Source organism: Sus scrofa, chromosome 1, assembly GCF_000003025.6.
Source record: "Sus scrofa isolate TJ Tabasco breed Duroc chromosome 1, Sscrofa11.1, whole genome shotgun sequence".
Classification (NCBI taxonomy): Eukaryota; Metazoa; Chordata; class Mammalia; order Artiodactyla; family Suidae; genus Sus; species Sus scrofa.
In genome coordinates this window covers 13998242-14013831 of record NC_010443.5, presented here as the reverse complement: position 1 = coordinate 14013831, position 15590 = coordinate 13998242, and the positions used below count along the sequence as shown (strand labels likewise).

At 42.7% G+C, this 15590-nt stretch overlaps 1 protein-coding gene across 1 annotated transcript in view; it reads right to left on the bottom strand.

The window, feature by feature from the left end:
* SYNE1 (spectrin repeat containing nuclear envelope protein 1) overlaps window positions 1-15590 on the bottom strand; it is a 486068-nt gene that overhangs the window by 187880 nt on the left and 282598 nt on the right. The window contains 10 exon segments of the mRNA XM_021084410.1: window positions 1390-1649; window positions 2616-2834; window positions 3481-3625; window positions 4031-4368; window positions 7106-8091; window positions 8094-8951; window positions 8954-9264; window positions 11530-11795; window positions 12833-13009; window positions 15107-15232. Of these exon segments, the coding sequence (XP_020940069.1) occupies window positions 1390-1649; window positions 2616-2834; window positions 3481-3625; window positions 4031-4368; window positions 7106-8091; window positions 8094-8951; window positions 8954-9264; window positions 11530-11795; window positions 12833-13009; window positions 15107-15232 (3686 nt within the window).

Sequence of the window (15590 nt, the reverse complement as noted above, 5' to 3'; positions counted from 1 at the left end):
AGGATTATCAGCATTTACTTAAAAACAATTTTTTTTTTTTGCTTTTTAGGGCCACACCTGAGGCACATGGAAGTTCCCAGTCTATGGGTTGAATTGGAGCTGCAGCTGCCAGGCTATGCCACAGCCATAGCAATGCCAGATCTGAGCTGCATCTGCAACTTATACCACAGCTCACAGCAACACCATATCCTTAATCCACTGATCAAGGCCGGGGATCGAACCCTCATCCTCATGAACATTAGTAGGGTTTGTTACCTCTGAGCCACATGGGAACTCCTGATCATACACATTTAAAAGTAATGTGTAATTGGATTATGTGTGGCTATTAGAAACTAGTCTTGGAGTTTGCTGTTGGCTCAGTGGTTTAAGGATCTTGCCTGATCACTGCTGTGCCTCAGGTCGTTGCTGTGGCTTGGGTTTGATACCTAGACTGGGGAACTTCTGCACAACCTGGGCATGGCCGAAAAAAGAAAGCAAGCATGAAAGAAACTAGGCTTTAAATAAAGAATCAAACTTTGGAAACTTCATGATTAATAATGTTCACCATCCAGTTTGTAAGTCTTTTTGAATTGACACAAATCTGGTTAAAAAGTTTAAATAAGTCAAGTCAGATTATCCTGAATTCATCTATAAATTAAAGGGTGAATGTAGGATGGATATGAGTAATATTAGTTAATACAGGAGTTAAATTATATATTGACATTTCCTTTTGGGCCCAATAAGTGAAACAGGCCGGTAGGATTATCTTTATTATTATTATCAGTGAGTCTATCTTTCTCCTCCTGTAAGTTCACTACCAGTAAATAAATGGCTGGTATTATTACCTGGACTTGGGTATCATCCTTGCTCTAACCTCTCTGTGTCCAATTTAGCTGAGGCGTTACATCAAGCTTGATTAAACCTAAGATCTCAATAGCTCCCAACTGTTTACTTTTCAAATTTTCATTTCTCATGCGTTACCCCATCACCCCATAGGTCCCTGGAAGTGACATGCTTACTCCCAAGCTTTCTGGTTTGCTCTTCCCCCATTTGCAAAACTCTTCCCCACCCCATGGCCTGGCTCAAGCCTAAATACCCCTTCCGAAGGGAAGGCTTCCTTCACTCCTCTTCTAGGTTGGTTGCCTCGACTTTGATTTCCCTGAGCATCCTGGTGTCTTTAGTTGCCTAGCTCTGCTGCTCGAGTGCAAACCGCATGAAGCTTGAGACTGAATGTGTTTGGTTCACCACCATTTTCCTAAATATGACTAGATATGTACTAGAGAGCAAGGATGATAGGAACAAATCCCCGAATTTTTAATGTGGGACACCCCTAGACCCTTAATACCACACTTATCCCCGTGGGTCATGGCCAAGTTTAGAGATGGAGCATGAGAGCAGGTGTATAATTACTTCAGGCATCGGTCTTGCATTGCCATGATTTCCTGTAGGGCAGGTGGCTCCCCTCCAGGGGCCGGCGGGGCCCCATCCTGGAGCATGCTCACTGCTTGTTGCCGCAGCATCCCTAAGGCTGACTGTTGCTGTTCCAGCTCCAGAGTGAGTGTGTCATGATATTCAAGAAGAGTTAAGAGCTCTGCTTTTGAAGCTTTCTCTGCTGAACTTCCCGGTAATTTCTCTTGCAGCTGATCAATCATTTCAGTGGCTTTTTTAACCTGATGACAAATGTACACACTATGAAGTTCATAAGTAAATAAACTGAAAAAAGAGAGCAATTCCGATAAGCGCCACATTTGACACTAATGCATCAAAGGACGTCAAAGATGATGGTGTCAACTCTAAATCTCAGGAAACTAAAACATGAACAATCTCCTTAACAGAGAAGAAAGGCCACTTTTATTATTCCGGGTTTTAAGATTTAATCTCAAAATAATATCAGGACAGTCAGAGACTATATAACATAGAAAAAGTTTAAAAATTTTTAACTCAAAAGACAAAAGAAAATCTCATTTCAATATTTATATTAACATGACTGTGTGCTTTGAGTCATAAAGGAAGATGTGTCTTAAAACATTGAACCTTACATAAAAGACAGGAGATATTAAACATGGGATTTGGGATGTGAGTTGAGTGTTTGCTCATTTTCATGGGAAACATCAAATGTTCTGTACTTTTTCAGGGCCAGGAAAGTAAGTTCCACTAAGAGCCTCACAAAGGAGGCAATATGGGCTTGTCCTCCTTTCAAAATGTGATTATTTGGTTTTCTTATTATCATAATTAGGACTAAATTCATACTGCATTACATATTTTGTTTTATAATTTGGTTTTCATGTCATGGAAACAGACCTTCTTACTTTTTTTTTTTTCTTTTTAGGGCTGCACCACAGCATTTAAATGTTCCCAGGCTAGGGGTTGAATTGGAGCTGTAGCTGCCGGCGTACGCCACAGCCACAGCAACGTCAGATCCTTAACCCACCGAGCAAGGCCAGGGATCAAACCAGGATCTTCATGGATCCTAGTCGGATTCATTTCTACTGCGCCACAACAGAAACGTCCAGATTTTTTTACGACTTTTTACTTTCATAAGGCCAGTTCCAAAATAGGAGCACAATACTGCTTTTCCAAATACACTCTCATCAGCGAGGAAACAAGACTTTGAACCCATCAATAATGCAGCTCACCTTATTGCTAAAGCTCTTCCACTCATCCACTGCATCTTCCAGGATCTTCTCCTGGTCCCGGGCCACAGCGCGGAGCCGAGTCCAGCGCTGCCAGACAGCCGTCATCGATCTGCTGATGGTTGCTTTGCTGGCGTCATTTCCCATTCTTTCCAGTTCTGAAGCCTTACCCTCTAAGGCCACGATTTTCTCATGAAAAGAGGTAACTACTGACACTAAAGCCTGGGGGGAGGTGGGGGGGAGGAGAGGAGAGGCTGAGAAGAGAGATGGACTTTTCCAAAGCTCTATGGATTTGGGGAAAGCCCCAAATTACCTGCCAAAGGAAGTGTTTGCACATACGTTTATTTTCCTCTTACTTTTACATGTAATTTGTAATTGAGTTGGCTTGGATTTTTTAAAGATTTTCTACTAGATGACTAAAAACAAAAGTTAGGCTGCTACTCGAGATGACATTCCCCCATTTCTAAAAATGAGCAACAATATAAGCGAATGGAATTTGATACATAAGTGTGTTACAGTCTACCTTATACTGCTGTAATATATGAGTGAGGCTTAGTTATTAATTTTTAAATTTTAATTGAATTAATCTAAGTTATCAGCAGAAAGTATTTACTGAAATTTATTATGTCACATCTGATCACAAGCTCATTGCTCTAAATGTCTTTTTTTAAACCTAGCTATGCATTTCCAAAAGGAATTCTTAAAAGAGCACTTAACTAAGTTAAAACTGATATGAAATGTGGTGAATCATATCCCTTTAGTGTTTAAGGAGCCCAGACTTCTTGCCTTGTTCCTGGAACTAGCACACAACAAAGACCTATTACGGTTACCATGAAAGAATAGTAAAAACAACAAGAGCAAGGCTAACCTTGTGTTCTGACAATTTTTCTTCTGCTTCATGGCTGGAAGAAGTCTTCGATAAAGAAAACTCGGACAGTTTCGTTTCTGCATCATTCATCAGTTCGGTGACTTCTTCCCTGGCTTTCTGGTAATCCTGCCATTGAGCTGCACATCTTGAAAAAATCCAACAGACGTCAACCCGCAACTTAAAATCACACATCTCTACACAGAGCTCTGATGTCACTATATCTAGCGAAGTTCCAGAGAAAGGAACAAATTCTTCTCTCTTTTTTTTTCATCTTCTTAGGGCCGTACTAGCAGCATATGGGAGTTCCCAGGCTGGTGGTCAAATCGGAGCTGCACCTGCTGGCCTACACCACAGCCACAGCAATGCGGGATCCCCAACCCACTGAGCAAGGCCAGGGATCGAACCCGTGTCCTCATGGTTACCAGTTGGGTTGGTTACTGCTGAATCGCAATGGGAACATTTATGTGATAATGTCCATCACTAACATATTCTGATTTTCAATGCAAAAATCCAGTTCACTAGAATATAAAGAACAAAACAACCCCAATACCTCTGCAAGAGATCCAACTGGGCATGCGAATCCTGTATCATTCTCTGGCTCTTCTCTTCCAGAGAAGCCATTTTCTGTGTGAGGTCCTCTTTCCCAGTTGGCTTGATGAGAGGGTCCAGGTCGGCTACCAGGCCGTGGAGCTCCTCCAGATTGCTGTGGAACTGATCCTCAGTACTAAAAAACTCCATGTGGCTTTTGAGACTTTCCTCTGCACTCTCCACGTCTAGGCCATTGCCTGTCAGCTGTAACATCTCGTGAGCGTCCTCAAGCCAGTCACTAGCTGCTTGAAATACTTGATAAAACCTTTGACACTGACTGTATATCTGAGTCAGGGAAGCCTGGAAACAAGCGTGGAAAAACACACTCAATTCTCACTTGCAATGTGTTTGCAGAAAATAGTTTAAATTCTCCATCTCTTTTCCAGCGCATAAATGAGTTGATACGCTGGGGAAATTGTGGGGGACAAACCATTATTAGCTTTTATTTTCCCTTCTGCTATTCTCAGATAGAAAAGTGTAAGAATGGAAAGCTGATCCCTGTTCAGTGAGGTCCATTCAAATCCAGAAAGGAAGGAAATGCCCTACCTGGCCAGAATTGACTGGACAGGACAAGCCGTTTTGGTCAAACAAAATGCAGAGATGTGCTAGCGAAAGTGCACACAAGATGTGCTTCATGAGGAAAGAATGAGGATGGCGAAGCAAAGAATCAGTGGTAGAAGTTAGAAATGCCACCAAAAACTATATCCATTCACTTGTGATGGAACATGACAGAGGATAACTTGAGAAAAAGAATGTGTATATATATATAGACATATATATATGACTGGGTCACTTTGCTGTACAGCAGAAATTGACAGACCACTGTAAATCAACTCTAATTTAAAAATATTTTTTCAAAAAGAAAAGAAATGCCACCAAAACCACACCCCTCAGTTGTGGTTTGGGCCAAGACAGTCAATAAGATCACCAATCACAAGATGGCAGTAGAGCTACCTTAACAGAGTCAAGACTTTGATTGAAAATCACCAAATCAACAGAAGCAAGCTTCATGATAGATATTTTTTAAGAATGAAAATCCAGATAGCTTCTGTTCTGATCCTCCACTCTAGGTTAAATACTCTCTATCTCTCCAGCTATAGGAACAGAGGGTTTTTTTGGAAAAAAGAAATTAGCAATGGTCTCGAATCAACATGAAAAAGTAAGAATATACAAAATAGACTAGTTTAAGAAGTAAAAATTTTACATGATAGACTTTACTAAGATTTTAACCAAATGTTAACATTTTTTAAAAGTTTTATTATTTAGTGTTAACCTTAATCTATGTGAAAAATACAGTTGGATGATAGCTAAGATTCATTGGAGGCTACCTCTCTACCAGGCCCTCCACTAAAAATATATATCTAAAGAGGGAGATATTTTTTTTTTCCTCAGGGCCACACCCATGGCATATGGAAGGCTAGGAGTCAAATCGGAGCTGTAGCTGCCGGCCTACACCATGGCCATAGGAACGCAGGATCCAAGCTGCATCTGAGACCTACACCATAGCTCAAGGCAACAGAGGATCCTTAACCCACTGAGCAAGGCTAGGGATCGAACTCTCATCCTCATGGATCCTAATCAGGTTCGTTACTGCTGAACCAACCACAATGGGAACTCCCCAAAGAGGAAGATATTATTATTCCTCATCCACAGAGAAAGTTGTGACTTAAAGGATGTAAGTAGTTTGCCCAAGATCGAATAACTGAGATCAAACCCAAGGGTACCTCACTCCAAGGTCTTAGTTGCTACATTATCCTAAGGAAGGTTGTATTTAACTCAATGGCCTGGTTGAAATCCCAGAGAACCAGAGGGACAGAGGACAGATGCAGAAGAAAAGGGCCAATGGCTCAAAGCAAGTAAACCTCTGGGCACTATTATATCTCTTCTTATTTTTTCCCCTCTTCTTATTTTTGAACGCACAGAACTTGCAAGTCCCAGAACAAGCTGGGAGTTCTGGGCATGCTCTCATTTCCTGTCATCCCCAAGGAAAGTCATGGTGAATATTCTAGTCCTCCTTCTGTTGTGCTTCAGGGAAGCCAGAGAAGATGAAGAACCCTTCCCTAGGATGGGATGGAGAGATGGGGCCACGGATGGGAGACCCCCCAGGAAAGCCTGGCTGGGAGCTGGGTCAGGACTGTATCGTGCACCTGCCTATCTCCATGTGGAGACTTCATCTACCGCTAACCTTAGAAATGCCAGGGTTCACACTGTTTGCAAGAAAAAGCATCCCTACTTATTCATTGCTCATTACGGATTTTATTATTAATTACTCACAGAGTGTTAATTCTGTTAGTGCTATCACTCTCTCTCCTAAAGCAGACAGATAACTGAAGTGTTACTGTATTATAACTGAGGTCAAGTCAACATGGAAATCATATGAAATGAATACCAAATAATAAAAACATCCTTTTTTTATTTTCTTAGGGCCACATCCCTGGCATATGAGATTCCCAGGCTAGGGGTCCAATCAGACCTGCAGCTGCGCCTACACCACAGCTCACAGCAACACCAGACCCTTAACCCACTGAGCGAGGCCCAGGATGAACCTGCGTCCTCATGGTTACTAGACAGATATGTTTCCTCTGAGCCACAGTGGGAACTCCCCAATAAAAACATCCTTTTAAGTCACAGTTGAAGATAACTATGTAGAATCAAAAAAATATATATTTTGTGTAACTGAGTCACTCGGCTGTACAGCAGAAATTTAACACAGCATTGTAAACCACCTATTACACACCTCAGCACAATTTAAAAATAAATACAGTGAATTGGGTTCCCATTTTTTACGGAGAAGAAATACACATATATTTTTTTCTTTTTTGGCTGCACCTGCTGAATATGGAAGTTTCTGGAGCCGCAGTGTGACATAGGTCACAGCTGTGGCAATACCGGACCCTTAACCCACTGCGCCACAGCAGGGACTCCAAAAAAGGGGCAGGGGATGTATGTAGAGAAGCAATTCCAACCACAAAACCCCAAACCAAAAATTTACAAAAAGCAAAGTGGAAAAAAGCCACGAGGCCCCTGTCGTACCGACCTGTCTGGTGCGTAGAGCTTCCTGCACGTCTTGGTCCAGCTCCGAGAGCTTGGTCAGCGTGTGCTGCAGGTCGGCAGAAATCAGCTCCTTGGCTCTGGTGAATCTCTCCTTCTCCTTGTCACCCAGGGCGGTCATTATCCTCAGGCTGGACTGCACCTCCTCCTGATGGATCTGGACCTTTCTGATCTCCTCCTGGATGTCCCGCAGGCTCAGGTCCAGGCACAGCGGCCCACTCAGCTCTGCCCTCACGCCCCTCAGCCAGTCCAGCGAGCGGCTCAGCTCGGTCTGGAAGTCTCGGCTCTGCACCAGGCGGCTCTCGCACTCGGTCACCGTGGCGCCCACGGCAGACGTCAACAGCTTCACCTCCTCTTGCCAGGACTGGATCCGATGCTTGGCTTTCTCGTATGCCGAGGGATCGAGGTGCGGGACAAGATCTTCAAGATGCACCGTCACTCGTTTTAGCAGAATTCCTGAATCCTGGAGGCTTCCCGCCAGGGAGTGATACAATTTGAGCTTCTCCTCGGCAGGAAGCGTCTCCTCATTCACCTTGGACTGCTCCGTCTTCACAGCCTCCAGCTGCCTCTCTAGCTGCTGGCACATCTTTTCGTGCTCTTGATAAGCGCTGGTGGTGTCCTCCAACAAGCTCACCCTGTGTTCCGCCTGTCGCTTCAGCCTGTGGTACAGGGTGACCAGAGGCAGCAACTTGTCTGGCTGCCACGGCTGACCTGTGCTGCGGAAGCTTTCTTTCTTCTGGTTCAGTTCATCCACTGCTTCTGCCAGGCCCACCACCTCTCCCGCGAGAGCGCGGCAACCTTCCTCAAGAGACAGGGCCTCTTGGACGCTCAGGTCGGTGGGGACTTGGCTCATCTTTGAGAACTGGTCTTCGAGTTCACTCAGAGCCTGGGCTGTCAACTCAATCAAGGAAGCGTATTCTTTCCGAGCAAGGATCGCTTCTTGGATTTTATAGAACTTGTCTTTGGCCAGGTCACGATGACATTAAATTGCAGAGGCAGGGCGTTGAGCTTCTCGTTGAGGTAGGAATGGTCGACCTCATTCAGCGATGGCAGGATGGCCTGTCCGGTTCTCTGCAGTGTCAGGAGGAGATTTTCATATTCCGGAGATTGTTCTAGAATGTGCTGGTACTTGGCCAGTTGGGTATGGAGCTCAGCACTCTCGTTCATGAGGTTGATTTCAGGAAATGTAACGATGTCTGCTTGTTTTAGCCAGTGACAGGCTTTATCGAAATCTTCTTTAAAATGCTTCCTAGAAACCAAATTTTTCTCCAGTTCCTGTAGCCGATGGTTGCACTTCTGCAAAACAGTGTCATAGACGCTCTGCAATTCCTGGAGCTTCCCCAGCACCTCGCTCTTCTCTTGCTCTGTGGCTCCTTTCATGAATTCGCGACCCTGGGCCCAAAGTCCGGTGACTTCATTCTGGTACGTCTTGAGGCTGGCTTGTGCACTCTTACATGTTTTCACTTGTTTGCTCACGTCATCCGGTAACAGGCAGATGTGCTCACGGAACATTATCTTGCGCTCGTGTTGCTGAATCTGGCTGGTCGCCTGGAACACCGCCATGAGAAACTGGGTTTTCTCGGACAAGGCCTTGTTTAAGTACTTTCGCCTCTGGCCCACCAACTCGCCGAGACTGTTCACGTGCCTTTGCGCATCAGACAGCGCCTTCTGGATCAGCTGCCTCTCATTCAGGCCAAGATCGGCCATCACCCTGTCGGCGTCCTTCATGAGGGACTTCAGGAGCATCTGTTTGGCCTCCAGTTCACTGCAGATGGCAAGGTGATCCATGAGCAGGCTCTGCGCCATGTCGGGCGGCGGGCTCTGCTTGAGGCCTCGGCGATGTTGGGCTGCTGCTCTTCCGCCCACTCCGTTAGCTCCTGAAATCTGGACCGAACCACGTTTAGCTCCTCCAGGTTGGTGACAGACACTTGGATTTTCCTTTTCACGAGGTCCTCCAGCTGAAACCAGCGTTGCTCAAGGTGACTCGTCTGTTCTTTGACTAGTTCTTTGTCATCTAAGTTCAGATGTTCTATCATTCTCTGCTTTCGCTCTTTCAGATCTTCGACAGCCTGCTTCCTCTCCTGCAATGCCAAGGCTAACTTTTTCAGAGCTTCCAAGTGGACAGCTGTACTCTCTGCATCAGATCTAGATATTTATTAAAAGGCATAAAACAAGTTAACTTTAAGCAACACCTGTGCTCGTTTGTATCATGTTAAATTTCATGTTGTCACCTTCTTTAAGTGGGGGTTCTAAGCTTAGAGAGGCTCAATTCATGGCTTGCTGATAAAGATGCTGTAATTTCTATTTTTGGCTTCCCTTGCAGCATGCAAAAGTTCCTGGACCAGGGATTGAAGCAAAGCCACAGCAGTGACCTAAGCCACATCAGTACCAATGCCAGGTCCTTAACTGCTGGGCCACCAGGGAACTCCCAAGATGCTATAATTATGATGGAATATAAGACCCCAAAATATTTCCATATCAGAAACTGAACCAAAACAAGTTACCTTTATACTTCTTTTTTGCTCTTCTTCTAGCTAAGGCTGCCCTCCCATCCCATCTGACACGTATTGGTACTTTTTTCCTCGATAATTTGTGGAAACAATAAACATTGAGAAGCACAGATCTACTGCATTCTGGAAAACAATGCTTAGAAGAATTATGTGATCTGTGATTTATGTGCCTATGAGATGATGCACCAATAAACAATGCCGTGCTAGATGGTACCATCGGTTAGATATAGCTGATGGTTCTAACGCTGCTCATTTGTAGAGCTTAGATATTTTTTGGTTATCATTAGAAATACCGAAAAGTAAGTATGAAAGGCAAAGAATTCTCATCGCTTTGACTACAAAACACAGGCAAGAAAATGGAATGGGACAGTCCTTTTCACTTAAAAATTAACTAGTTCTGAAGTGTGAGGACGAGTGCTGTGGGAGGCCGGGCGATGAGTTCTGTCTGGGACATGTTAGGTCTGAGGTGTCTGTGGGTTAACTAGATGGAGATACCTATGGTACAGCTGAAATGTGGAGTTTTGCTGGTACTGGACTTATCCCCCAAATGAGAATCATGTTGAACATCAAGAAAAAGTAAACAAGGAGTTCCCGTCCTGGCTCAGCAGGAACAAACCCAAGCAGTATCCATGGGGATTTGGCTTTGATCCCTGGCCTCGGCTCAGTGGGTTAACAATCCAGCGTTGCCATGAGCTGCGCTCTAAGTCCCAGATGTGGCCTGGATCCCACGTAGCTGCGGCTGTGGTGCAGGCTGACAGCACAGTTCCCATCTGCCCCCAGCCTGGGACCTTCCATATGTCACAGGTGCAGCCCTAAAAAGCAAAAGTAAACAAATCAGAAAGTTGTGCACCTCCTCCACCAAAAAAACCTGATGATTTAACTACATCCAGAATGTTTTATCAATATTTATAATGATAGAAGATTGAAGATTAAAAACATGACATATGACATTTTTTTAAAAAAAAACTACATAAATATTTAATGCAACCCAAACAAAAAAACCTCACGTATCCAGCTTCAAGATTAGGATCCTAAATAGTCGACATTCAGGGAGTGCCAAGATTAAAAACTCTTTCCGCCTTCCTTTGCCTATACATACACTGTCTGTGTTCTTGTTTGCCATGCTAATTGTGGGCCTTCAGGTGTGATTATTTATGTTGCCAAGTATATCACGCAAAATATAAGGCATAGTTACTCTATGTGTGGCTTCTTATCAGTTTGGAGTATGTACATTTCAGTGGGATTCAATGTGAAGTCTCTTTGAGGTTGCTTTTATATGGTATCTGTACATACATAATTTGTAAAGAAACATGTCACCTTGGGCAAAGAGAAGATATTGATGTAATTTTGCTTTGGTGCTTATGTATATCCTTTATGCTCTTCACCTTAGCCACTTTAATTTTTTTTCTATAATAGGTTTTATTTGAATTTTGGGGGAGTTGGCAACTTCTGCATATTGATTGATGGTGTCTTCTTCTTTTCGTCTTTTTTAAATTATAGTTGATTTACAATGTTGTGCCAATTTCCGCTGTACAGCAAAGGGACCCAGTCATAACATATACATTCTTTTCCTCATATCATCATCCCCCATCACAGTCTATCCCGAGGGATTGGACACAGTTCCCCTGCTGTACAGTAGGACCTCATTGCTTATCCAGTCTAAATATAAAAGCTTGCTTCTACTAACCCCCAACTTCCTGTGCATCCTACTCCCTCCCCCTCCCCCCCCCCGCCCCCGGCAACCCCAAGTCTGCTCTCCAAGCCTATGACTCTTTCTGTTCCATGAACAAGTTCATCTGCACCATCTTTTAGGTTCTACATATACACACTCTCGATTTTTATAAAAATGAAGAAATTCCTGGCTTAGCTTTTTGGTGACCCACTGGAGAATGGCTGTTACCTGGCTAAGTTGTCCCATTCTGTAGTAAATTTTTCTAAGAACGCTTCGACAACATTCATACAGCCGTGGTAGTCTCGGGTCCTCTGGAGATCCTCTTCCCTTTGCAAGCACAGGTCGTTGGACTGAAGGCACAGATCCAGCCACTGGTCGTTTAAATGACTTATTTCCTTGTGTTCAGGAGATTCCTGCTTCTTGGTTAACTCATCCACCTTCTCTGTGATAGTGGCCACTGATGCCTGTTTGCACTGTAGTTTCTTAACAAAATCCTAAAGGATAACAACAATAAAATAAATACTACATAATAACCCTCCCCCAATCAATACAGGTGGAGGCATAGATACAGGACTTCTGAACACTTTAAGAACTGAAGAATGTGTACTGAGTGACAAAGAGAAAATCTAAAAATCACCATTCCTCCTTATGAACATAAATTTCCAAGTGTATAAAAATCAGAGGGTAACTATGGTATCGACTTTGGTACTTTGAAAAGCATAAAGAAAAACTGATAAATGAGAAATAATATTGCAGCCATTAAGGAAAACAACTTCATTTCTTTTTGGCCACGCCCAGGGCATACGGAAGTTCCTGGGCCAGAGGTTGAAGCTTATACCACAGCAGTGACCCAGGCCACTGCAGTGACAACACGGAATCCTTAGCACACTGTGCCATAAGAGAGCTCTGGAAAAAAGTCAATATTTTATCTTAACTGCATCCTGAGCTTTCTAAAACTGTTTGAAGTTCATGCTTTTGAGAAAAAAAATATAATTTACAGCCTCTCCATTCTACTTCCTGCATATGCAAAAACTATCCCAGTAGAAAATATAAATGGCTGATTATGACAGAGAAAAAGTAAATGTTAAAATTTGTTAAAAATCTGGTACCATGTTTCATCAAGTTAATATACCTATAGTAATGTTACAGTTTAAATTATATAAATATTTATTGTATTACATTTTAAGTTCATTGTATAAATATGCATATACTAAATATACATTTAATAAACTGATACATTTGCAATCCTACAGCTTTAGCAATATTGTGATAAAAAGCCGATAAGAAGGCTTCATGTTTGTTTGATGGCAGAGTCTGGATCTGCCAACTAAACTATATCTGCTTTGCTCAGAAACAAACTACACGATACCTGAATGTTTGCTTTCTGCTCTGAAATTTCTGCTCTGTCCTTTTCTGGCACCCCATGCAGGTTGTTCTGATTCTTACTCCTTAAACGACTCCGTGTAAGGACCGACTCACAGGCACACATCCTCCTCACCTCTACCTGCCCCGGAGACACTTTAATTCCTACCTTTACTTGAGACACCATGTTCTGGGCAATATTTAGCTCCAGTTCTGAGTGCCTCCTCTTCATATTCTGCAGCTGCTGATCGGCATCCTGGAGGTAAATCCAAAGCTCTGCCTTCATGTGCTTGATCTCCTCCCAGCCCTGAGTTAGGTTCTGCGCCTGCTCAAGCCTTTGTTCAATCTTGAGAGAACACAGGCACAGAGGTTAGCAACGCACAGCAATGTTTATGTACAATGAATTAGCCCGTCCATGTCCACAGGCCAGCAAGCATGCCCACACAAACATACACGGCAGTAAATCCAAAGAATTCTTTTTATTTGGTTGTTTGTTTGTTTGTTTGTCTGTTTGTTTTTAGGGCTGCACCTGTGGCACATGGAGGTTCCCAGGCTAGAGGTTGAATCAGAGCTACAGCTGCCTGCCTACACCACAGCCACAGCAACGCCAGATCCGAGCCACGTCTTCAACCTGCTCTATAGCTCACGGCAACGCTGGATCCTTAACCCACTGAGTGAGGCCAGGGATCAAACCTGCAACCTCATGGTTCCTAGTCAGATTCGTTTCCCCTGAGCCACAACGGGGACTCCAAAATTCTTTATTTTCTCCAAGAAAAATAAATTTTGTATTTAGGTTTTCTAAAGACTTTGAATGTCTAAGACTTATGCCATATGATTTCAATCAGAATTGCGAAGCTCTAGAAGTTTTAACAATTTCTTAGGTCAAAGATGCCTTGTGGTTTTTCACATTGGGCATTTCAGTAGACACATCTATGTGAGTGACTCATCAATTTGGTCTTGGGGTTAACTAGAAAAGACTTATATTGCTCTCTATTGTACATTTGGTGATACTTCTTATAAAACACTGAGTTATTGCAGTTCCTGCTGTGGTGAAGTAGGTTAGGAATCCGAATTCAGCAGCTCCAGTCACTGCAGAGGCCTGGGTTAGATCCTGGGGCCCTGCATAGTAGGTTGAAGATCTGGCATTGCTGCACCTGTGGTATAGCTTGCAGCTGTGGCTCAGATTCAATCCCTGGCCTGGGAACTTCCATATGCCATAGGAGCAGCCATAGAAAAAAAAAAAAAAAAAAAAGGAAAACAAAAAAACCCACTTAGTTATTAACGTTTGGATATATTTTTAGATCTACTTCACTGACTTTTGAAACAATATAATTTATTTCAACAAATAATTTCTATAAAAATGCATGTGAACTATATTATCTTTCTTAAGGATTTATTTATTTTGTCTCTTTTTTTGTCTTTTTAGGGCCCCACCTGGGGCATATGCAGGTTCCCAGGCTAGGGTCTAACTGGAGCTACAAAGGCCAGCCTACACTACAGCCCAGCAACTTGGGATCTGAGCCATATCTGCGACCTACACCACAGCTCAAGGCAATGCTGGAACCTTAACCCACTGAGCGAGGCCAGGGATCGAACCTGCAACCTCATGGTTCGTAGTCGGATTCATTAACCACTGAGCCACGATGGGAACTCCTTTCTTAAGGATGTAAATACAGACGGGCTCTGGTAATATAAGAGTAAAAAATCTATATTATTTTAATTATTTTAATATCTGCGTTATAATTTATATTAATTTCTTATTTTTTCTCTAGATTTTACTATTCTGTGACTATTTAATCAATAAAATACCAAAACCTAGTCCTTTTTTTTTTTTTTTTTTAACATAACACTTTGCCTCAAAGAGTTCAAGGTAGCACCAAACACATGGCCTCTGTGCTGCCATCTGTCGGCTGCAGACGGGTACTGCTAACTCATCACAAAACCACTCCAAAAAGAACCCAGACACAGCTTCAGACTCCCTCTTAACACCACACTCAGTCACTGCCAATGAATTAGAAGGGTCATGCTGTTTGCCATCCTAAGAGAAAGCAAGGGTCAGGAACCCCTTTCAGATTAAGTATGACCCAAAGAAAAAGATGGAAAAGGAGAAAAGAACAAAAAAATAATGAGTAAATAAACAGAAAAAGAGGAAGAGAGAATGGTCACTAAGGAGAAAAGAGGACAGAGGCACAGATGTTTAGCAGTTCAACGCGACTAACATTCAGCCAGTTTAGTGGCATCAGTATCAGAGTGTGCCTGCTTTTTTGTGACTTCGTTGAAATTCAAATACATATTTAATATAATGGCTGTAGAAGTATTATAGCAAGAATAAGCCAAAGAGGTTTTTTTTTTTTTCCCACATCCAACATTCACGCTAGAGAATATAATAAAATAGGCAAATCCAACGTGATTTAAATTTTTTTTTTTTTTTTTTTTTTTTTACCATTTGCTCTGTTTGTTGAATATCTTTTGCTGTGGTTTTCACTGAAGAGTTCGACAAGTCGCACATGGAGCAAAGGAGATCTAAGTAGGTCCTTGCCTGTTCCTGCAAAGCTCTGAAGTGCTTGACCTGAACAAAAAGAATACATGCCAGAGTGAAAGAGATGCATGCCATGTTTAGACAGCGAGTATTTGTACCACTTACAGTATGTTGTTGACATTCCAAAAATAATCTTTCTGTGCTCAGTATTTTCACCATTATTATGAGTGACATATATTTGTTACTCAAAAGAAAGATTTCAAAACACACTGGCAGGGATCTGTTTGCCTACCAGCTGTTTCTTACTCTAACTATCTGTACGGTCTAAGAAAGGGGAACATCCAAGAAACTTCCACAATTTTTCCAGATTCTCTGTTCATGTTCTAGCTTGTTTTCTATTTCAGAGAAAGAATCAGTAGCCTGCTCTGGTCTGCTTAACATGTTTTTG